This window comes from Lepisosteus platostomus, chromosome 8, assembly GCF_059453375.1.
Source record: "Lepisosteus platostomus isolate fLepPlt1 chromosome 8, fLepPlt1.hap1, whole genome shotgun sequence".
In the NCBI taxonomy this organism is placed as follows: Eukaryota; Metazoa; Chordata; class Actinopteri; order Semionotiformes; family Lepisosteidae; genus Lepisosteus; species Lepisosteus platostomus.
In genome coordinates this window covers 26,056,731-26,080,458 of record NC_142618.1, presented here as the reverse complement: position 1 = coordinate 26,080,458, position 23,728 = coordinate 26,056,731, and the positions used below count along the sequence as shown (strand labels likewise).

Genomic DNA, 23,728 nt, shown 5'->3' with positions numbered 1-23,728 from the left:
TTTAAAATTATACAGTACTGCTGTGAGCTCTGTTTCCCTTTCTAATGAGGTTCATTTACTGTATACACTCCAATCTCCAAAAAGTATTCTAATCACAAAAGCTCATGTTTTAAACATTAATATCTCATTAGTTAACAAGCTGACTTCTTAAAATAGCACAAATACTAAAGGAATGATAATTTATCTTCAAGTTATACATTCCTGTTTTAACATTTTTTCTATGTGGTGAGTACCATTTCAAAGCTCTGTTAATCTACTGTACTTGCCCTATAACACTATCACACTGCAATGCAATTATATCCCTCTAAATTGGACGGTGCTGATTGTGAAAAGGTACTGACAGTATGGTTTACTCTGATTATCTGTGATGTTCAGGATGCTTGTAAAAGTGTGCTGGCCTTCTGAATCTTCCATAAATCTTCTGAAGCATCCATGAGCAGCGTACTCTTGGGACCAAGCAGATGCATATAGTATATATGGGGAAAATGCAAGCCAAGTCTTAACGCCATCGGCATTATTTGTGGAAGAACATTGTACATACAGTAAGATGTGGACTGTTCAAGACAGAAACATGTCAGATAGCAACTTCAAAATCTGGTGCCCAGCAGCCTGGGCACCAGATCCATATATCGTGATTGAGGGCTTGATCTATATATCAGGTTTGAGGGAAACCTTCAGTTAAATGTGATGATCTCCAAATGCATGCAACAGTTTTGTTCTCACAAGCTTTGTAATGTGTAGGAGTGCAATAGCCCACATAAAATTTGTTCGCTTCAAATTTGCCACATTAATGAATTGTGGGGATACAACAGTTTCTAACGGGGGGCGACAGTATTCCCCATTCTCTCCTACTGTGTGTTAATTGGTAACCATGAACTCCTTCATGAAGTATAGCCAAATGGCAAATCATCTGGTGAGTCTACACCACACTTTTTCTTTTCATTCTGTTCACTTATACTATAGAATATGTAAAAAATGTTTTTCTCCCTTTTGCTAGTGGTCATCTGGTGTGTTGTAACCACATTTAAAGTCCAATTTAACGTTACTGAAGATAAATTAAACCTGAATGTACTGCTTGAGTCTGAATGATAGGTCTGTGAGTCAAGCCCCTTTTCTATTGCAGCGCAATTGTTCAAGCATTGAACAGAATAATAGTGGTATGTGCTCATTTCAGCTGAGCTTAATAATGTGCCTTAAAGTGAGTAATGACAGGAGGGAATACAAGATTACTCAGACATATTTATAGACAACCTATCATCTTTCAAACCTTAATGTAGGCCAGAACATCACATAAATAATATTCAGGACTGAATCACACAGGTTTCAGTACCATTACACCAGGATTTAAAAGGTACAGTTAATCTTTTCTCACTCATAACAACTCAGCCTGAACCTAACAGCTGCAATAGCATCACAAAGTACAAGAAGAGTACAGTGTCAGGTGTGCTGCATGGTGCCCATGTCCCAAATTTTTACAGAACACATGAAAACTTAATTGTGCTAAATCTATTTTCAGTTTTAAGCAATGTCCAAAATCATGTCCTGAAATTTTCTATTGCATAGCAGCAAGAAGCCTGCAGCAAACAAAAAGCTGCCATTAAATATGTTATTCAGAATAAGAGAATGTGTGCGTGTGTGGATAAAACTTTGATTCAATATCATGACCAATATCTAAATCTGCAGAAAATCACTTCACTTTACTGAAGAAGTATGAAGTAAAGAACAGAAATATGTAAAAAATACCACAAGTACTGTAGTACCAGATTTTATGCTAAACATATTACAGTATATACAGTATTCAGTATGTGTGAGCTGAATCTTAAACCTTAGACAGATGCCTGCATTGCAATGATTGTGATTTACTGTGATTAATATAGAAAATTATGCTGGTTTAAGTTCTCCTTGCAAAGTTTGGTTCCTTGCATAGAATTCTAAAGTTATTTTATCAAAATTGCTCACTTTTTCCAGTGTCCAAGCTATTTACAATAAGCAAGAATAGATTACTCTGAGTCAGTGTAAAATACTTAATGTGTCATTTACTGTGATGTAACTTCATACAGTATACAGCAATAAGCAGAAAAAAGCATGTGGAATAGATCTGTGTACATAAAGTAATAAAATGATCTTTCTACTATTCCTAGTTGCTTTATCCAATAATAGAGGGTCATGAGAAGCTGGTGTCCAAACTAGCCCATCTAGAGTGAGACTACAGTATACCCTGGACTGGCCATAAGCCCATCACAAGGTGGGCACACACAGGGACAATTTAGAGAAACCAATTAACCTAGTTAGCATGTCTTTGAAGGGCGAGTACTTGAAAAAAATGAACAGGAACATGAGAAGAAAATGCAAACTCCACGCAGATGGTGCCCCCCCCCACAAAAGCACCCAACCCAGGACCCAAGATGTGTGGGATGGCAGTGCTCACTACCATCACACCCCATTAAAAATAAAAAATAAAACAATGCACACACACACAGACCATAAACTTTAATATATTACTTTTAATTTATAGAGTATATGGCAGATATTTAAGCCAACGACTGACATCTTCTTCATTACTTCATGTTAAAAAAAATAAACGCATCAAGTGGTATATATTTAGGGGCCCACAACATTTATGTAAAGCAAGTGCACTTCAGAATGATGCACAGTAGGTGTGCGTTATATTTTCAATATGGACTCAATAAAGCCATACATAGTGACCCTAGATTGTGATTTCGCAGAAGAGACAGTGTAGTTCCACAAAGTGCAATTGGAATTCAGTAGTCAAGAGGCAGACAACCAGGTCGGTATTATTCGGCTTTCTCCTTTGCGGCTCCCTCCTCTTGCAGGGCCAGCCTTCTCTCCCGCTCCTTGATGAGCTGCACGCCACAGTACGTGACAAACAGGACTGACAGAGTGGACAATGGGAAGCCTGTGGAGAATGATCAGTTATCAGAAAACCATCACATTCTTTCAAATGATCTTCTGAGGGGAGAAAGGACAACATTTCAATATGTGCTCTCACCCTTACTTATAGTGCAAGAAGCAGATATGTCATTTCTGGCAGCCGACTCAGCCAGGTCATCATCGTAAATGAGAGACTGTTTTCAACTGACTTATCTGGTTGAGTGAAAATTATGGTGAGGATGATACGGATTATTATTATTATTATTATTATTATTATTATTAAAGTTTGTGTTATAATCAATAATAATACAATAAGATGGCCAAAACACACTTTCTGGGTTACAAAAACAAACATTTTTTCATAGTGTTTGTATGTTTCTTACCTTTCTACAGTGTTTATCTTTTGAATGGAAAAGCTGCAGAAGACCAATGGTGAAATATTAGGCTATGACAGATGTTTTAAAGAGTCTGGCAAGGGAAAGTAGCTACAGTAACTAGCTACTAGCTGGATTGAGAGGAAAAGCTAAATCCCAGTCATTCACTTTTTGAAAAACATTTTAGCAGGTTAGGGCTCTGGCCTCCAGACTGTTTCCTGTTTATGTGCAGGTGTTGTACCCTCAAGTAAGGTGCTTCACTGAAACTGCCCTGCTATACAAATGTCTCTCTGGATTGTTGCTGTAATAGAGAATTTCTTCTAAATGTTTTAAGATTTATTTTCCCTTCCCCTACACATTGCTTCAGTCATATTGATGGTTAAGGAGAAAAGCATCTTTTAACAATCATAACTCACAAGGAATGCTGCTACTATATATTTTTACTAAAACTGTTAACTATGCTAGTTGGTAAAGATGTGCTGCAGCCATAGGAACTGAATTTTTAATTACAGAAACACATGAATTGTTCACTCAGTAAAAATGTACTGTTGGGATGTCTGTTTAAAGGTGAAGATTCAGGAGTGTTTCACCCATCAGAAACACTTATTAAAATATCAGGGAATGTAACCTTGTTAACCACTGCTCATAATTTTTTTGTTGTTTCAGTTAACTGTTAGTTATGATATGAGGAGACTAATTGAAAATTACCTTAAAATAGCTTTAAGAATGTCTCCCCTCAATTGTGTCCACTAACAAACTGATACTTGGACCTGATGACTTGATCTGAACAGCTACACTTGATCAACATGATTTCAGCAGCAGAAATTGCAGTCAGAAAATTTAGGATCCTAACCTGTGAGGTAAATGGCCTTATGCATGAGTATTGTAAGTGAAGGAACAAATGTAATAAACGGTAAACACATTTTTAAGGGGAAATAATACCTTTGATGATAAGTCGGTTAGCAACCAGTTTGGCAAACGCCAGGCTGTTGAGGGACAGGACATTGTAGAGAATAATAGCCCAGAAGTTTGCTGCATTAAACACTCCTCTGATCCTGCGAGACATGGCTTCAGACATTGCCTTCTGTGGGCAGAAGATAATTACAAACAGTTCACAATATAGCAAAGTTAATACTGAATTTCTTAGCTGTCATAGCACTTGTACTAATAGCTTCCGTAGTAGTACAGTATGTGTAGTAGCAGAAACAATGGCTTGCAATTTTAGTACTGTACATTTACATTTCATAGCCAGTATATCAACATTGTCCCTTGTTCAAAGATTAATGTATAATTTTAAAATTACCTTTCATATTACAGCAGTGAATACAACCAAATATGATTCTTTCAAATCTTCATTACCATTGAAATAAAAATATAACCGTCATGATTCTTCCTACTGAATATTCAAACTTAAAGTTCTTTGCTATCTCATTTATAGTTGTAAAGTGTCAGTATAGGGGCTAAAGGCTTGTCTTTTCTATAATATGTCAACCAATCAACTCTTTTTCTTATACAGTATAGTGCTTTTTAATGCAGAACACTCTGAGGCACTTTACAAAAATTATACATATAAAAAAATACAGTGAACAAAAAATACAGTAAAACCAATCATAAATGTGAAATTGAGAAAGAAAAGAAATAGATTAAGGATTGAAGGCCATTGGGGTGAGTTTCAGTAGAGGCTGAATACAGTATTTAATATTTGTCGGGAAGAGACAAGAGGCTACCATTGAAAAGGTTTGGTCACCTAATATACAGTACAGTCAGAAGTCCTTGGAAAGTTGAGGAGCCCAGAGACAAAGAAGTGAGCAAACTGTGACTTTGTAGGAATAATAACTTTGAAGGTGCACAAGAGACAGAATATACAGTGGGTGGTAGGTGGCAAAACAACCTTCTTTCTAAATATCTTTAATTATGGAATCACCCTCATTATAGTGTCGTTTTATTCTTGATAATGACTCAATACAATTGAAGATTACTTTCAAATTTTTTAATTGTTTTATAAAATGGTAGCCTTTAGTACCTTCATTCCATCGAATTCATGTGTGGATTATGTGTCTGGATTGAAAAGGATTACATGAGGGACAGAAATGTAGGAAAGTAATGAAAGTATGTTGAGATTAGCAAACATTAGTAGTATTTTGGTCATAATGATTTTGCTGAAATTTTAAGAAATGTTAAAAGAAGCAAAACGTTTGAAATATTAGCACTTCTATATTGCTTCAAAATTCTTCATTATGCAAAGGACTGCAGCCAATCATAGAATCTATTTACATTGATTAGATGGGACTTTACCACAAGACAAATTAGAAACCTCACTTAATTTGTACATGTGTACTCACACGAATCGTTCTGAATCATAAATATCTCAACCTGTTTTGAACACTGCCGGGTAAGTGTTTGTATTTCTTTGCACCAAGACTGACTGAAAGAAACTTAAAGGTCTTCATTAACTACTCACCTCTATTGAGGCAAATGGTTGCAGCTGGAAAAATTTTGCCACCCACAGTTCAAAGTTCAGGCCAAAGCAGTTGAAAAAAGACCAGATGTACACAATCTCACATGGACCCAGCCACAGCGTAGTGATGGCAAAAGTTGATACTGTAGCCATTAGTTCCTTGAAAATGTTGTCATGGTTTTCACCAAGGTAGTCATACACATACCTGTCGATTAAAATGGATTACACACACATATGCTTTGTAAACTGAGAGAATGTACTATACATTTAAGATATTCACGTCAGGCAAAAGAAGAGCTTGGTTTTATGTTATTCTCACTTTTGAAGCTTGCATTAAAAAATCTTCAGTTGTTCTGATTTCAATAGTTCGGTGAGATCCTAATAAATGTGATATAGAGATGAATACATTATGTACAGTATGAAGTTTTTTGTATAGCTCACCTATCTAAGGGTATGGCAGCCTAACTGAGAGGACAGACCCCTCATTATTGCGAGGACTGAGCTAGGGAGCTGCTAAAAGGGTGTAGATAGGGAAGCAGGGAGGGTGTGAGAGATTCTTGAAGGAAAGATACTTGGGTGCAAGACTTACATATACAGGCGAGCAGAAGTGTGTGAGATTTGGATCTAATTTGCCTCCCGAACCTCAGTTCTAAATTGTTGGTATTTCTTTTACTTCCACAGACATAGAGATTTTCACAGACATACAGTAATGAGAGTTGAACTTTAAAGATTTGGAATGGATACTTCTGATTGTCAAATTAGCTCAAAATGCGATAATAATTGTTTTATTGAAAAATCAGTTAGAAATAAAGGCCTGTTCGGTATTCTAAGAGTACCTTTTTTCTGAAGGGTAGTGAAAAAAAATCAGCTTTTATCCATCCTCTATCTAAAAGTTAGAAACCAAAGTGGGTCTACACTATAGATTGAACACCAGTCAATCACAGGACACAACACCTATCCACAAGAAACACCCACTACTTTACACAGCATGTCTTTGTAAAGTGAGAGAAAACCAGAGCTCCCAGCAAAAGCCCACATAAATATGTAAAGAACACAGAACATGCAAAATCCACACAGAAGGCACACATAACCGGAATCAAACCCAGGACCCAAGAGCTGTAAGGTACAAACACTCCCCACCACCATGCCACCTGCATCAGATATGAATTTCAAGAGCTCAACAAATATGTTTATACCTGTATGTAAATACTGTACATACCACTTCATTTCCAAATTAACCTTCTAGGTTATTTCCCACTGAACATCTGTAAGACAAACCTTTTAATTCCGAAACTGATATTTTTGCTTTGGTCATTTTAATTTTTTCTATAGTACTGTATGTTATAGCACTGATGAGCCTACTTTTCAGAACCACCCTATAGCTTGGTCATTAGAAAAAAACAACTATCCCCTGACCAGATCATACCAAAGGCTTCATTTTTAACATATAGTGTCAGCCTTTGGTCAGAAAAGAGGTAACAAAAGCTGTATTATTGCATATTTTGTAGAATTTTATGTATTACAGAATTGGGTAATTTTTATCATTTTACTTACCTGCACAGCCAGTCATTTATTCCTCTATCAAAGTGTCTGTAAAGGAAACAAAAGGGATTTGAGTTTTAGCAGCACTACATTTCCTTTCATATACTGTACAGTATATGAAATTCTGTACTTTAACATAATATGCAGTAGATCATAACATAGATTGTACATTCCATTAAGGGAAAAAGAATGTGTGAGCTTTTACAAAATGCATTAGCTAATGTATTAGTCCAGCACAGTGGTATTTACATGACAAAAACATATCAGACATTTTTAGCTTTCTAAGGTCAGATGCAGTGAATTTATTCTCACCATTCTACTACTCAGATCTAACATATACAAAAATGAAAAAGTTAAAAAAATAATGATTAGTTATTGACAGGACAGGAAGGAGACTTTCCCATTAATAATAAAAATTAATATGATATCGTAGTAAATGGTTTTGAATGTTAAGGCCATTTGTGTCATCGTTCAAACTGTCCCAATAAATTGCAAGAGAATAAGAATGATGCGAGAGAATAAGAATGAAAAATGAACGAAGGAGACTCTCAGGCAGCACAATTAACAAAGGCATAGAGATCTTGAATGGGACTCCCCTAAGCAGTGGTACATACTGTAAATGGTTGATCAGTTGCACAACTGGAACTGCATATGAAACAACTGTGATTTCAGTCTTGAAAGGAATATAAAATACAATAAACAGTGATGGGCACAGAACTGGCACTCGGGGTATGTTTAACAGTTTTCCAAATTCGTGATTAGGCGGTCGTAGTGATATCTCTCTCCAGGGCTGGTAGCATTACTGGGCTTAACTTTATTTTTAAAGAGCTTATAAAGCCTCAGAGATACTTGACTTGTTGACTTGTTGTTCCTGGAGATCTGTTCAGAGTTCAGCTCTCTGAGTGACTGTGGGGAATGCCACCAGATGGCATGTTGAAAATGATCAAATGTCCAGGTCAGAATTTCCTGCTGTACATTCTTCAGGGGGCCATGATAAAAGGAAAAGATGGTGGATATGAACATAATGGACAATCAGAGCAAAGTGTAGCTATTGTTTATTTTGAGTTGTGGGATTATGGCCAATTAAAATGTAATTTTGCTAGTTCTCTTTTAGGAGAAGCTAAGCATGAGCAAAAAAAACTCTATGAATATGGTCCTTTTTGCTTTGTCTGTACAAATTGCAGACATGATTGCACGGTGTATGGACATTATTATAGGTTGTATAGAAAGAGTTAATGCAGTTCAATTAAATTAAGACATCTGTGAACTTCAAAGCTTAATGTGCTTTTGGTATCATTGTAACTCCTGACCATTGTTGGATAAAGCAGGCCATAAATGGTACTGGACTAATTATAGGAATCACATTTGAAGATGTCAATGATGATAACACTGTCCCGAGAGATGATGAATGGTATATTTGAATGAGATTATGCGTAAATGTAACCCCAAAGGAGAACACTTACGTTTCAGCAAAGACATAGAGCATGGTGATACATTTAGGAGGCTGAGGAGGGTCAAGATGGTCGAGCCTGGACACGGTGTTTATGACCCCAAACATTACTGCAGATTTCACCCAGTCATACACCAAGTTAGAATAAGCCAAGCCAGCTGTTTTACAAGAGAAGGCATATTGATTAATATCAAGAAGAAGAAGAAGTTAGGCTTCCTCGCACGGTGAATATTAAAACCACAAAAAACACGAAAAGATACTTGTTGGAAGAAAAAACAAACAAAAAAACAATGAAAGGGATACCATTCTATTTTTAACATTAAATCAACTAACAATAACAGTAATAAAATAATATACAGTACACCCTTGATAAACCTCAATCAATATGTTCAATGTAAGTATACTCACAAATTCTACTTTAAGAGATCAGTCACTGACCTAGCGACCAGTCCGAAAGTTGCTTCACAAGTTTCATGTCAGAAGGTATGGTCAGAATGTAGAGGAAATGGAAAAACACATCCACCACAATGATGGCTCCCAAGTGTACCAGTGCATGGACCCTGATATTCCACATTTCTCTCTCTTTTCGAGTCAAGTTGGGATTACTAGCCTGTTAATCACAAAAAAAAATCATTTTTCCTACTATAGCTATATATGATGACGTGAAGTGATTTTCACAAGGTCAGGATTAATACTGCTTATCTTAAAACATTTGTTTTGGATAATCTCAAGTTGTTTCCTTTTTACATTCTATATGGAAAAAATGGACAACAACAACCAGTAAATGTTCCAGCCTAAACATTATCAGCGCAGATATCTATGATGTAATACTGTCAGTGATGAAATACAGAACTGCAATAGTGATATGATGACGTGTGATAGATGACAGAGATATCTAATTACACACTATTAACATCTATTCTCACAGGTGTCAAAACTACCAAATTTGTTTATGTGGACAAGGTAATGAGGGAGGTTAAACGACTCCCTGTTAAATACTGTGAGAAGGAACAAGTAAATGTTGATACTGCACTGACAAATGAGAAGAAAAAACAACACTGAGTAAGTGAGAAAGTGTGTTCAAACCAGAAAGGTCAGTGAAAATTATGACCAGGAGATGTGAAATGGTAGGCTAATCTCCCATCTCTGATCCTCACTGTTCTCACATGCTCCCTGAAATGGTAGGCTCCTTCCTTTCTCCCTGATGTAAATGACAAAGCATTTTCTGCAATGCAGTAAATGAGATGACTACAGTACGTACACATGATTTTCCCTGAGTGAGTCTGAAGAAGCCTGATGGGTCATGTATACAGTATGTGTGATACTGGATATGTGTTTGTAGGTGATACAGCTGCTTCTGCTGTAGCAAAAACTGCCTGGCAAGGATAATAGCTGAGGACATAACACCATGCCTTGTTAAGATTATTAAGCAGAATACATTTACAGTGGTAGCCTGCTTTATTTTGAACAGCAATACAAGAAAACTAATAAACTATTTCATCCTTATGTCTGTACTGTAAAACTGCACCATGAGAACATGATATGTTACTAAATACTTTCAGGGGACCTCTTTTTCAAGTACTCTATAATGGTCCAAGAAGATATAATTGATTAAGCCTTGACAAAAAGATTGTCAATGCCTTCAAATTTCAGCCCAATCATTTGAGCTTGATATAACCCAACATAGAGTTCCAAGAAATTCCTACATACTTATTTTTCAAAATGGCTCCAAGACCAAGAAAACAAATATTCAGTGAGTATACGGTATTTGGTGGACGGGAAAAGGCACCATTTTTGTGAAGGTGAGGACAAAAAGTTCCACTTGTTGGTTACACAAATCGTACAATATGATACATTATTAGGTGTGAGATCAGACATCCTATCACCCACCTGAACATGGAATTTATCAAAAGTCATTATGGGTCCAAAGAAGAAGAAGGGGAGGTAGAAGTTGTACTTGAGCAGGTCCAGAAAGGTGTAATTCCCATCTTTCTTCTCATAATTCTCCAAGGCAAAGCTCATACAGCGCATGATAGTAAACCCACTTCCTCCATAGAACAGAATATCATGAAGTTCAAAAGTACCAGAGACAAATCCACTCTAGAGAAAAAAAAATACAAAAGCATTGATCTGTACTCTAAACAGAAGAAAAAAACAGAATTCTTTTAAAATTGTAATGTGTCTCCATTCTCCTTAATGATCCCATTAATGTAAGAAAATAAGGTGTAAGAATCATATGAGAGAAATAAATAAGATTTATAGTAAATTAAGTTTACTTTAGAAAGTTACGTGCAGATGACCCACCTGCCAGGAACTACAAGGCTCCATTCTGAAAGTAGCCAGGCTAATGAGGCCACCAGCAAAACACAGCCATTTCTGTTTGGGTAGTGCAAGGCTGTAGAGCAGGACACAGTGGGATAAAATCAACATCATGTAGGTCAGTCCCATGGTACAGAAGACAGCAAGCATCCCATAGATCATGTAAAGGATGGATCTGTGCTGTGGGGAAGAGGAATAATTTTTAAATTAAATATTAGGAGGTTTATAAGACAGGGCTAAAATCTAAGCCTTCAATGAATTTCTATTACATTTGCTAAATCGAACATGAACAAAGTTTGTTTAAAGGGCTTTCTTACTGTGGAGAATCTAAAGAATATCATTATAGAAAAAAGCTCCAACCTAAAACAACAAAGTTGAAATCACAAGCAGACATACTGTAAAGCAACTATTTTTTCTTATTTACCAATATGATTTATTTACATTACAGTTTATATTATGTGATTTCCTGAGAGAATACTGCTTTTTTTTCAGTGGGCAGGATATTCTGCTTTGCCTTATATGATTGATAGCAAAGTTTTTTTGTGATAGCTAGTGAAATGTTCTCAGGGAGATTCAATTACAGAGAATTTTCTAAAAGTTATATTTTTAGCAAAGGTGCTAATGCTTTACCAACAATGTATCATATACCACAGCAAAGGTTCCAAGATTTAAAATGATCTTTCAAATCTTTATTTGAAAGGGGAGCTTTGTGGCTAAGGATCTGCGCCTGTGGCTGGAAGGTTGATGGTTCGTATTCCGCAGCCAGCAGAGGAATCCTACTCCGTTGGGCCCCTGAACAAGGCCCTTAACCCAAACTGGTCCAGGGGTGCCATATAAATGGCTAACCCTGCGCTCTGACCCCAAGATTCACTCTCTGTCTGTGTGTCTCATGAAGAGCAAGTTGGGGTATCCGAAAAGACAAATTCCTAATACAAGAAATTGTATATGGACAATAAAGTCATCTTAATCTTATATCACGTAACAAACATAATGTGTTGATAAATTGGTATTTAAGTTGGATATGAAACTAACATCGACAGACAGCAGGTATTGTCTCATGTTGACTGTTTTACAGCTCATTTGCTATATTAAGTGGATTATTCAGCTGTGTTTGTATTTTTGACTAAATACATGACCTTGGCTTTTCTAACATTCAATTCTAGCACTCAATGCTACTTTAAAACTCTGTCTATGACATTGATTGATAAATAATTACATAACAGCAGACACTTAAAAGAACTTGTAACTTATATTGACCGCAAGTTTACATCTCATGTAAATAGAAAAGTTGCCCATGAATCTCAATGTTGAGACTTATTAACTAACATATACAGTATACTAACATTTTTAGTATGGGCAGGCAGATGATTTTGACTTCTAATTGAAATTTGCATTCTTTCGTTATTTTATTATAAATTATAGTGAAGCCATATTATATGTTAATGCAAATTTCAGAAATAAAGATTTAAAGAGAGAGAGGTATAAATTACACATCCTTTTCAACAGTTTCTTTTCAAATACAGTGATTTTCCCTATACAAAAACATTCCCTGTGTTTCCCTATGCCTTCTTAGAACTACAGGCCTCATCTTCTTGTTCTAGAGGTTCACATCAGTTAGGTTTCTTTAGATCATTAAAGATGTGGGAAATATATTAATGTTATATTTTATATATTAATGTTAACCATTCACTCATAGAATATCCTTTGTAACAAAGGCCGACTGTCTTCCATGAACCCAAAGATGACTGGTGAGACCAATTTACAGGAATATTTTTTTACAACAGAAAGGTTATACCACTGCACGTAGCTATCCAATCAGCAGTGGTGAAAAAGACTGTTTTAAGTGCACCTTTTCCAGACTAATTCTGAATAGAACAGATTCTAAAAAGGGTTGATCAGTCACAGTTAGAGCTGCCGAAATGCATTTCTGCCTCATCCCACGTGCTTGATGACCCTTCCATGTAACAGCAGCTTCCAAGATGGATTATGAGCTTCTTGGCATCACTGTCCTGTTCTTGCTATCATTACCTGGTCACCAAGGACTTGGAGAGTGTGCTGGGAAAGGAAGATATCTATGCACCAGCTTCCACACATATCCTGATACAATTGCCTGGAAATCATGGAAAGATGATTGGATATCTCATTCTACTGCAGCCTGCATCTGCCAGAAAAGTCACTGAGATATCCAAGGTGGTACATCATCTTCTGCCAAGGAGGACTTGCAGAGTATTTGCAGAATCCCATTCGCTGAGTATGGAGAATTCCGCATTCCTGTAGCAGTTACTGTAGCAGCTCCAGGACTGATTGCCCTTCTGTATTTCACTGTGGTGGTTGTGATCCTGCATTATTCTCTGTGGATTGCAGGTTCCACAGAGAAAATAAGGTGATGAACTTCCAAACCCAAATATTACCCAGCTGGGTGATACATCAGTTGAATTAAGACATTAACATCTTAGTTCAATCAAAACGGCATAATGGGTATCGGAGACTACATTTGGACTGCTGTCTGAATCAATTCATTCTTCCAAACACTTTGAAATGTCCTGACAATTTGGGTGGAGACATGGGCGGAAAGGTGGCTCTGTGGCTAAGGATCTGCGCCTGTGACTGGAAGGTTGCTGGCTCAAATCCCACGGCTGGCAGAGGAATCCTATTCCGTTGGGCCCCTGAGCAAGGCCCTTAACCCCAACTGCTCCAGGAGCGCTGTACAATGGCAGACCCTGCGCTCTGACCCCAAGCTTCTCTCCCTGTCTGTGTCTCCATGGAGAAAAGCTGGGGTATGCGAAAAGACAAATTCCTAATGCAAGAAATTGTATAGGGCTAATAAAGAAACATTACATTATTATTATTACAATCATCAAGTACTGTACAAAGTAAAGTGAAGATTACGTTTCTGCCTCTGTCCCTAACATCATTTTGTCTAGAGCAAGACTTTGTCTTTGTTCACATTCTGACTAGGTCCAGCTGTGCTGAACTCTTATTCCTTGGACACAAATTTACCTGCGCCTGTTTTCAAGAAGAAAGAATAAACTAAATGTTTCAAGTCAGAGGAATTCTGCACCCACCTGAGGCGCTATAAGGGAACAGATCTTAGCAAAGATGACGTGACCGGAGAGAGCGAAGACAATATGGTTCCGGAACTTTGTAAACCACATCACCCATTCAAAATCAGCTACATCCTATAAGAGATGGAAAAAACAAAAATATATAATTTGTGAAATACATACATAAACTGGAGTTTCCACTTGTGCACTCTGGTTTGTGTTTCATCTTCATTTTGAGAAAGTCCCTTGGGTTCACTTTGAATACTTGGAAACTTGTAAAACGTAATATACTCTATATTACCAATTAAAACATATAACCATTACATTTTATAAATTATTGTTATTTCAATATCTTATATAGAAATAAAGACCTACAAAAAATCAACTCCTTCCAAGAGAAATGATGTATTATATATAGTTCACTCACCATTTTTCTACCGAAGTAATACCATCCGGGTTGGACACTTTCCCTGAATGCCTTCCTGTTCATATTTTCTGAAATTTAAGTGGCAGACTCAGAATTAACTCTTTGTCATCCACTATGGTCTTTTCTGAATTTATTTTCTGTGCATCATATGCATGTTATTTCTGATGCTTTGTTGATGATAATTGTTTTGTTTTTTTAGCTTGAAAAACTTTTTCAGTTAGGCCAGAGCAAAAGAATTGATGAATGTCAAAATCAATGATTTTTTGTTTTCGATTAACACAAAAGCCTATCCTGCCTTAGAAAGCAGACCACAACACTTCCATCTGAATTGTAAAAAGCTGTTTTATGACTTAAACCAAAAACTTTGTCTCGGGAGAACACAATTATGTTGATCCTCCTGTTGGCAGCATATTGTCAAGCCTTCTCTACAACCGGGCCCTATTGTTGTTAAGGAATAAAATCCTCAGAGCCAGTTTATCCAGTTTTTAAACAGTATCCAGTACTTTTAAAGACTAAAGTCTTATAGTGTTTTCCTGAAGTACAGTACAATTTCTCACTATGTGTCCTTGTCTAATGGCTAGAACATAAAATATTGCATAGGTCAGCTGCATCGGTGGAAAACCCCTGCATCAAACACAAAGATAATACCTTGCACAATGCACACTGCATCATTCACATTTTAAGAAATTTGAAAAAGATTAAAATAACTCAGAAATCATAGCCAAAAACCACCAAAAACGATTTTATTCAGTAGGGTGCTATCAACGCAATTGGCCATAATGCAATTCTCCGACCCTGCTTTTTATTACTGATGTGTATTACACTTCTATGGTAGGAATAGAAATTTCAATTTACTCAAGAATACCAAAAAGCAAAGGTTTCCTCAACAAGGGAATTGGCAATGACTCATCATATGACCAGGCATGTTAAACAGTGGCAACCAAACCACATACCTGTGCTAGACAACAATTCTACAGCATAAACAAAAATATATCAACAAAGGTGGACGTCATGATGAAATATGGAATTATGAGTAATCATCCTTTTGAAAAATGCCTGCATTTTAAAACAATATTCAATAAGGTATGCATCTCCAAGGATGTTTTGGAAAAGCCAGGGTTATCACAGCTTCCTTGGAATAATGACTACTGTAAAAAAGCTTGTGTTTTATTATGATTTAACTTTATATTTAAATATAAATGTTATTTTCCCTGTTTTACAATTATACTAAGACATTTTAAATACGAGTTTATGAAGAGCTCTTTGTTTACTTTAAATGATTCAATTATTTAAATATTTAACCAAAGTTTTGCTAATCTATTCAATTTTTGTTCAGTGTCAAATCTTTAGATGTTTCCAGGAAGTTTCTAAGTCTAGAAGAATGTTTCTTCCAGGCCACCTTCCTTAGTCTTCGGATTATACAGACAATCTGGAATAATTCTGCATCTTTCAAATCATCATAGCATGCCACTTGACACGTAGACCTACAGAGAAAACTGAAAGTTATTTCCAAAATAGGAATTTTAATTAAAATTGTATCGATGATCACTGAAGTCTACATATGCAATATCCTTCACAATTAAAGCATAATTTTATTGCGTGTGGTGGTGCAAGCCAAGGCTTTGGCCAGGGCCTCCCTCGTTAGGGAAAACTGGACACACAGGGTTGATTGCCTGATTAGTGCCTTGTGTGACTGGAATGCCACTAGTACGAACTTGATTGGTCCAGTGAGTAATTCCACATTCCACAGGATTTAATATATGGTTATAATAGCAGCCAGGTGGCCATACAGCTTTTGGCTGTATCTTAGCTCCTGCAGTGCTGGGTGAGAGTTTAGCTAGGCTAGGAGTTGATAATGGATGTCTATGATTTAATATCAGCAGACTCCAGTTCTAACCCAGATGATGTTTGAATGATTTAAGAGATGATGAAACTTGCAAGTATGAGTTTGTTTTGGAGTGAGTTAAATAGGTGATTGAAGGATGCAGGGTGAATTTAGTAACTTTTTATTCTTGGATATAATATGAATCCTCCATACTGCTCTGAAGAGTGGTAGAGTGGTTGATTATAGTTGGAGACTGGGTGCCAATGGGGTTAAGCCAGTGTAGCTTGCTGGTATATCTCTGAGGAAATGAGGGACATATCTTCCTACTAAATGGCCATTTATTAAGAGGATGAGCCCAGTTCAGTGTTAGCATGAACCTGGGAATGTTGAAATTTCTTTTGGGAAGAAGACCAATGAAGTGTGAAGAATTACACAGTTCTGTTTTCTCCTGTGGATTAAAGACCTGAAGAGTCGACCTGCAGAAGTTGAAGAAGAAATGGAATATAATGATTCATTATGTCTGTGATGGACTGGTTCTGGGATTGTGCAGGCTTCTCTGAAAGGGGACCATTGGTATATTCTAGGAGCCCAGAAGGGTTCTGAAAGTCAATAATGGTGACAGAGTGCCAAGATGCACTCCTATAATCTGGTTACTTTCTGGCTCAGAGTTACATATCATGGCCTAGGGGTTGGCACTCCTCATATTGCATTCTACTTATTTAACATTCTATGGCAGCTCTGAACATTTGTTGTAACTTCATAAACAGAGTAGAAATGCCCACATACAGTATGTCAATGTTTTCAATAGGAGACATTCATTGTATTAATAAACTTCAAATAATGAATGGCAAATTAAATTTTCCATAGTTTTTCATATTGATCAGGAATAACCGTCTGTTATCGGCAAGCTCCATCTTCCTGTTAAAGGTTGCAGCAACTTGGAGTTTATTCTGGAAGAATAGGGCACAAGTCCTCACTTGTCCAACTGCCTGTGACCTCTTAGAGATACCAACTTACTCAGCCAGAATGACTAAGATCATGGTAGGAACCCAATGCATTTGGACAAAACCCAAGTACTGAATGGAGATCATGTGAGCTTTACAAGGAATTCACCCCGGTCTGCAATCAAACCCTGGAGCTGAGAGTTGTCAGATACCAATTTTACCACCCTGTAGCCTGTACTTGTCAAATCTCAGAAACTATACAAGCCTGGTCCTGCTCAGTTTTGGGATAGGAAATCTCCAAGAAAAAAACAGGTTGCTGCTCCAAATAATGCTTGTGGATCAGTAGGAGGCACTCTTTCACCTGGACCAGAATTTCCAAATTACTGAGTTGGTATGACTTAAAACACACTGTTCAGTAGGAGGTGCTATGCTTCAGATGAGATGCTGAGCTAAACTATACTGACCATTCAGTCATCTACATTAGTTTATTTTGTTTTTCAAAGCTTAATGATCTCTGAATCTAGTCCAGCTGGTTTTTGAAAGATACAATGGTATAGGCTTCAGTTACATGGTTGGATATCTTGATCCAGACTCCCACAAATGTTTCTTGTTCTCAGATTTTAATGCACTTTCCCTTAGTTTTCATATCTATCCTCAGCTTTGTACTCCATAGGTGATTCTGAAGATATCAATAGGGTAAGCTTTCTAAAGGCCATTTTGAGTGCTTGTATTCGGTCACCTCATAGTCTATTCTATTCAATAATAAAAAGGTTCTTCTAGCACAACAGTATAATGTAATTTAGAATGTGAACATTTTTTAATAAAAGGTGTTCAATGAGTCAGTGGCTGGGAAGACATAAGATTTTAATGTACCTTTGCTGTTTTATGTGAAAATTGAGCTTTTCACATCCTTTTTTTATTAGAAATATTAAGTACATTTGCTTACTCACCACATGTTTTAACACAAAAGAGACTTTTAACTTAGGATCTGAATTAAAAGGCACATTCATTTATTTTTCTAATTTAGTACATCACATGAATCATGAAAACATGATGATACTCTTTAGTGAGAAGGAAGTAAGTTATTATTCCCAATATCAGGACTGGGTAACTTCAGTCCTCCAGGGTTTATGAATCATCCTATCCTGGCAAGCAATGGGTGCAAGGTGGGGTACATCCTGGATAATATTCCGGTCTATCATAGGACAGACACAGATACCCAGACACTTACACCAGGTCCAGTTTTTCCAGAAGCCAATTAACCTACCAGTTAGTTTTTGGACTGATGGAGAGAAGAGTACCTTGAACAAACCCACACTATCAGCATATAAACGCTGCTAGCAACCCTATGTTCGGATTTCAACCCAGAGCCCCAGCGCTGTGAAGCAGCAATGCTAACCACTGCACCATCATGCCACCCTACTGTAACACTGCCCTATTTGAATCTCTTTAAAGCTTGTTCATTTCTTTTTCTGAGAGAGTGAGGAATTACCAGGAGATAATATCTTCAGAACAGTGGGCTTCACCAATAACTTGAAGAATGTAACTTGAACACAAATTCTTATTTGTGTAAATACTGGTTCTGTGAAATGTATGACAAAATAGACCAATACAAAAAAAAACATTCCTTCCGTTTTTATGTTAGTGGCTAAATTAATCCTGTTTAAGTAAATCAGTAACTGAAGAGCTAAATTGGAAGAAAAAACAGAATACCTTGTGGCACCCCATGACTTGGATTGAAAGAGATCAGTTTGGTTTGCCTGTTTCTCAGCAGAACCTACTGACTTCATATATGTTCATTTTTCATAATGTTAGAATCAAATTATTTTATACCCACCACATTTGAAATTCTATGTCTTTCACATCTTAGCTCACAATACGAGCCCCATGACTGCACACCTGGAACAATAAGTGTTGTAGAAAGACCCCCCAGTGCCAATCATCTTTCAGTACAGGCAACACAGCCTGTACTGAGCTTCACACTAGAGAAGGAGGAGAGGTGAGTCCCTCACCTGCAGCACCATATGTCCGCTAGCACTCAGGAGGTCGCAGGGGACACAGTGTTTTGAGAGTCAAGAGAGACCTGTCCAAAATATCCTACTCTATCATCAGTCGCACTTTGCCAGTTGTGTGCTGTCGCCTAGAGAATTTGGGTTACAGTTAGCTTGTGCCATCACCCTAGCTTAAACTTGTGGACATAGAGCTCAACTGTTACTGGCTGAGCCACTCAGGAAGCCCCATAAATGTTTAATTGATGCAATGGGTTTGCAAAGGTTTTCCTACGTCTGGATGCTACTTCAGGGACAAGTGTCTTTCAACTCATCTAACTCTTCTACTACAGTGAAGAAATTGAACCATTTTCTCTACTACCTCAGCTCTAATCATGGAGAGCCACAAGTTCTTGTGCTTTAAATTTAATCTCTCCTCATAACTCAGTCAATTATTGACTTAATTGGTCTGAACTATAACTGGTTCCTAGTCTTAAGTTATTGAGGAATTGGAATTCAATATAAGACCTACAGGACTCTCCAAGACCACAAGTGAGTGTCACTGTTCTAATATATTGACTCAACATGTAACACACAGCACTGGAGACATATCACAAAAGTATTCACAACAGGTGTGCAATTTGTATGGTCTAGTTTATGGTGTCTGCCATAGGTAACTGCATGGAAGGATTAAAAAATTGTTCATAGGTCAACTCAGAGAAAAGGTATATTCCTTTAGATAACTGCCAAGTTACTGCACATCACACTATTAACCAACTTATTTCTTTGCCATCATGCTCTATAATGGAGCTCTATAACTACACTAAATCCGAATGAGCAGAGTCAATGATGGAAGTTCTTTTTAACAGAAAACCCAAAGGGAAACAGAAAACACCCGTCTTCTTCTGCAGATTTATCACATTTTTATCAAACAAAAATAATATACTGTAAACTATGTCCATTATTTCTTTTACAAATAAACTGACATATAATTGAAATAAAGGAGCATTTAAATCTTGCAACATTTGAGATGATATAGTCCTATGACGATTTCTAGGACCCACGATAATGTTTTTACGCTTTTTAGTTCAATGACTTTCTTCCACAGAATTCTTTTTCTTTGAATTTTTCCATTGCTGGTAGATCTAGAGGAATCTTGATGGATACTTTTGTCACAGCAGTCTGTTTAGTCTCTTCCTTCAGAAGAAAAAGCGCTATTCTACTTCTGTAGATTAATAGACAAAGTCATGTTCATGGGAGCTAAACTGATGTAGCTTCAAATAAAGACATGAACTGTAAAAATTTGAAAGCACTAAATAAAAAGAAGAAACCAACAGTCCTTGTTGAAGAACATGTGGAGGATTTTCCTTTCTTTAACTCTACTTACCACTAGATGCTTCGAAAATCCAGCTAGTAGCCCAGAGAAGTGCAAGGGACAGGACACTGGTGTAGAAATACAGCTCATACTTGGGAAGAGCAGCTTTAATCCCCATTTTGAAATTTTGGCACCAGAAGAGAGAGAAATTCCAGAATACCTGTATAAAAAGGAATACCAGTATATAAACCATATTTGTTATTTTATGGCATGCACATTATAGGCAAGAATATAGTGTTTTGTGTTATGGACTTGTAATGAGAAAGTTTTGGGTTCACATTCTGTCGGGCCACCCTTCAAGAACCACCTTTAAGAACATACAGTACAGTACTATCTTCAAATTGCTGCAGTAATATACTAAGCTGCATCAGTGGATACAGATTTTGTTGCTCTGAACAACATTTTCAGAAAAATACATTATTAATAACAGCGTTATTGTATTCAGGAGGTCTGAAGTATTAGGGTAATTGCCAACATAAATTTAGAGTGCTTTATTTTTGTCACTAGAAGCCTCATAATCCAGCTTTGTATGACAGATGTCCCTTGTTGTTTTTAGCTGCCTGGTTTTGCAAGCACATGTACATATACAGCATATGTATATGTATATTTGTTATACAAGATCAACAAATATTTACAGAAGTTTAATTTTCAGTTCAAGATTAAACTTAGTTTTCAAACACTTCTCTGAACAGACTGAAAGGACTGTTGTATTGTGTTATCTGCTGTACTGTGCACGTCCTGAGAGAACAGCTGAAGTAAGAATCCTATTGAACTTGTACAGATGGCAAATAAACTAATTTATCTCTACTGCCTTTGCTGAATTGTGTAAAACCTGTTGATAGATAAGCTAAATGCTTATCTATCAACTTTTTTTATCTTGAACTAGTAATAATACTGAATGTTTGTTCAAACTAAAAAAAAAATATGTTGACACTTCTTGATTAATTTATATTTGGTTTCTGAGTTAAGACACCAGTTGTGATTCCATGTTATTTACTAGATCATAGATACCAGTATGTAACAAAATAAATGTAGATCAATTTTAATAAATTTCTGAAAAAAAAACTACTAGGAAACATAGGTTAGTAACTAGGAATATGAAATCCATGTTTCAAATCCATAGGGTATAGAACATTATATGTGTTATTTCTAGTGTTTCTAACATAGTGTTATTTCTACAGCATCAATAAGTCTTAACATCTTAACATTATAAAAGAGCAAAAAAAAATGAAAAATATTGTATTGTATATCTACAGAATGACAGTAGTGTTAGTATGAAGATTTTACTAGCAATGTGCATTAGTTAAAATTTATTATTTTATTGTATTAACTTAAAACATGTATTAGTGTCCAATGATCAATTGTGGAGACTTTACACAAACAGGAGGTGTTTTCTCATTTTTATAATTACCTGTTGAATCTGCACTGTAGAATAAGAGTTATTAGTTCTAGCACAGATTTTTTTTAATGTAAAGTGAATTCAGTCATTTGAAACTCTTGGGATGTTGTTTAACATGATTCCTAGTTAAATATCACAAATCAGTCATGTGCATTGAAATGATGCCCTGTGTTAGACAACAGTTTTACAATTTCTAGTCACTACAGTACTGTATCTTTCCTTTCTCCAGTTTAGCTTGTTTCACAGATAATGCTTGTGGTTCTCTACAAATTATTATTACATGTGTATTATTACATATTACCCATCAAAAAGCAATTCAAAACCTTTTCCTGCAGAACTTCATATGGTGTGTAATTTAAATGATTACTGGAATGTTAACAGAAGTTTTTAGAACTTTTTGTTTTTCTAATTTTCTATGACAAAATCTCAAAATACAATACTACCTGATTATTTTACCTGGGAAGTCATTTATCTCACTACATGCATGTATTTGCATTTGTTATATGTATTATATTATACCTGTATGTGTTATATGTATTTGTTAAGCATTAAACAACCAAAAATGACAACAGAAAAAGTGACAGCACTAGCGCTATTACTGAGGCAAATAAGTGACAAGGATCACTACAAAACAATAATAGTTTACACTTCAAAAAGAGCCGAGGACATTTTCTATATTGTTCAACATGCAACTGTGCGAGTTACTTAAATGGGATTGCGACGACTACAAGCTCCGAAGAAACAGCTAAGTCAGCTGCGCCATATACCCCTTGACTATTTTAGGCTTTGCAGTTGGTCTGAATTACTGTATACAGCTGCTGCAGTGCTATGTGATCCTGCAATACAGCCGGTTTAAAAGTAAGAATTAGGAATATTCCGTAGAAAATCAACCGAAACGCTGACTCGTTAACTGCACTGACAAATATCCGGTTGTTACTGACAAGATTTAAATCTAGTTTTTCGACATTGCAATGAAAGTCTTAATTAGAATCTTTTTTTTTTGCTTGAATGTCTTCACAAGATTTTTTCAAGCACCAATATTAAATGGATGGTGCAAGAAGACAGTGTGATACATACAAATGAGGCTTATTTTGTGATGCAAATGACACTGAATTACAAAGTAGATAATGATGTTTTCGTTGTCTTTCTTAACACTTGTTATACTGACCTTGAATGCAGTGGTGCAGCTGTCAGTCACAAATCTCGAGAAAGGAAATGTGGAGCCCCCCTCTTAGAAATAAAAAGAAGAAAAAGCAAAGGGCAGTGGTCTTTTAGCAGTGCATTTGTCCCGTTATTATTGTGCTGATGAGGCACCCTTGCCCACCAGCAGCCGGTATAGATGGAGAGAGCCGTGAGGAGGGGGTGGCTGCTGGATATATTTATATTTTTGACCAGCACTGCATAGAGGGCTGGTTCTTAAGCTGTCAGTCAAACAGCCGGTATTATAATGTTTGGAATGCATTAAGACAGTGCAAGTATATTTAACTTTTAGCATAGTATAGATGTGTTATGATAATATCATGTATTAGCGCATATTTTAAAATACATTTCAAAATACACAAAAAAATAGTTACCATCTCTCTGTGTAAAAGCCATTATTTTGCTTTTAAAAATATTCAATTAATTTTTGCCAAGTTTTAATACTCGTGATTAAAATGTAATGAGTGAAGTCACTAATGCCACTTTTTATT

General features: G+C 36.4%; 1 protein-coding gene across 1 annotated transcript; it reads right to left on the bottom strand.

Moving 5' to 3' along the window:
• Positions 1–2,484: 2,484 nt before the first annotated feature.
• On the bottom strand, positions 2,485–23,408 carry hhatlb (hedgehog acyltransferase like, b). Its single transcript, XM_088642992.1, has 12 exons — positions 23,206–23,408; positions 20,651–20,798; positions 14,507–14,574; positions 14,101–14,214; positions 11,021–11,215; positions 10,607–10,816; positions 9,155–9,326; positions 8,730–8,874; positions 7,279–7,314; positions 5,728–5,929; positions 4,209–4,350; positions 2,485–2,917 (listed from the first exon to the last, which is right to left on the bottom strand). The coding sequence occupies exons 2-12, from the start codon at positions 20,754–20,756 to the stop codon at positions 2,796–2,798; spliced, it is 1,512 nt and encodes a 503-aa protein (XP_088499118.1). The 5' UTR covers positions 20,757–20,798; positions 23,206–23,408; the 3' UTR covers positions 2,485–2,795.
• Between the last annotated feature and the right edge of the window lie 320 nt (positions 23,409–23,728).

Excerpts from the sequence above, each read along its gene's own strand:
- hhatlb (XM_088642992.1), bottom strand. The coding sequence starts at position 20,756 with ATGGGGATTAAAGCTGCTCTTCCCAAGTATGAGCTGTATTTCTACACC. Across the intron at positions 14,215-14,506 it reads ATTACTTCGGTAGAAAAATG|GATGTAGCTGATTTTGAATG; the intron begins GTGAGTGAACTA and ends CATCTCTTATAG. Across the intron at positions 4,351-5,727 it reads AACCATTTGCCTCAATAGAG|AAGGCAATGTCTGAAGCCAT; the intron begins GTGAGTAGTTAA and ends TTCTGCCCACAG.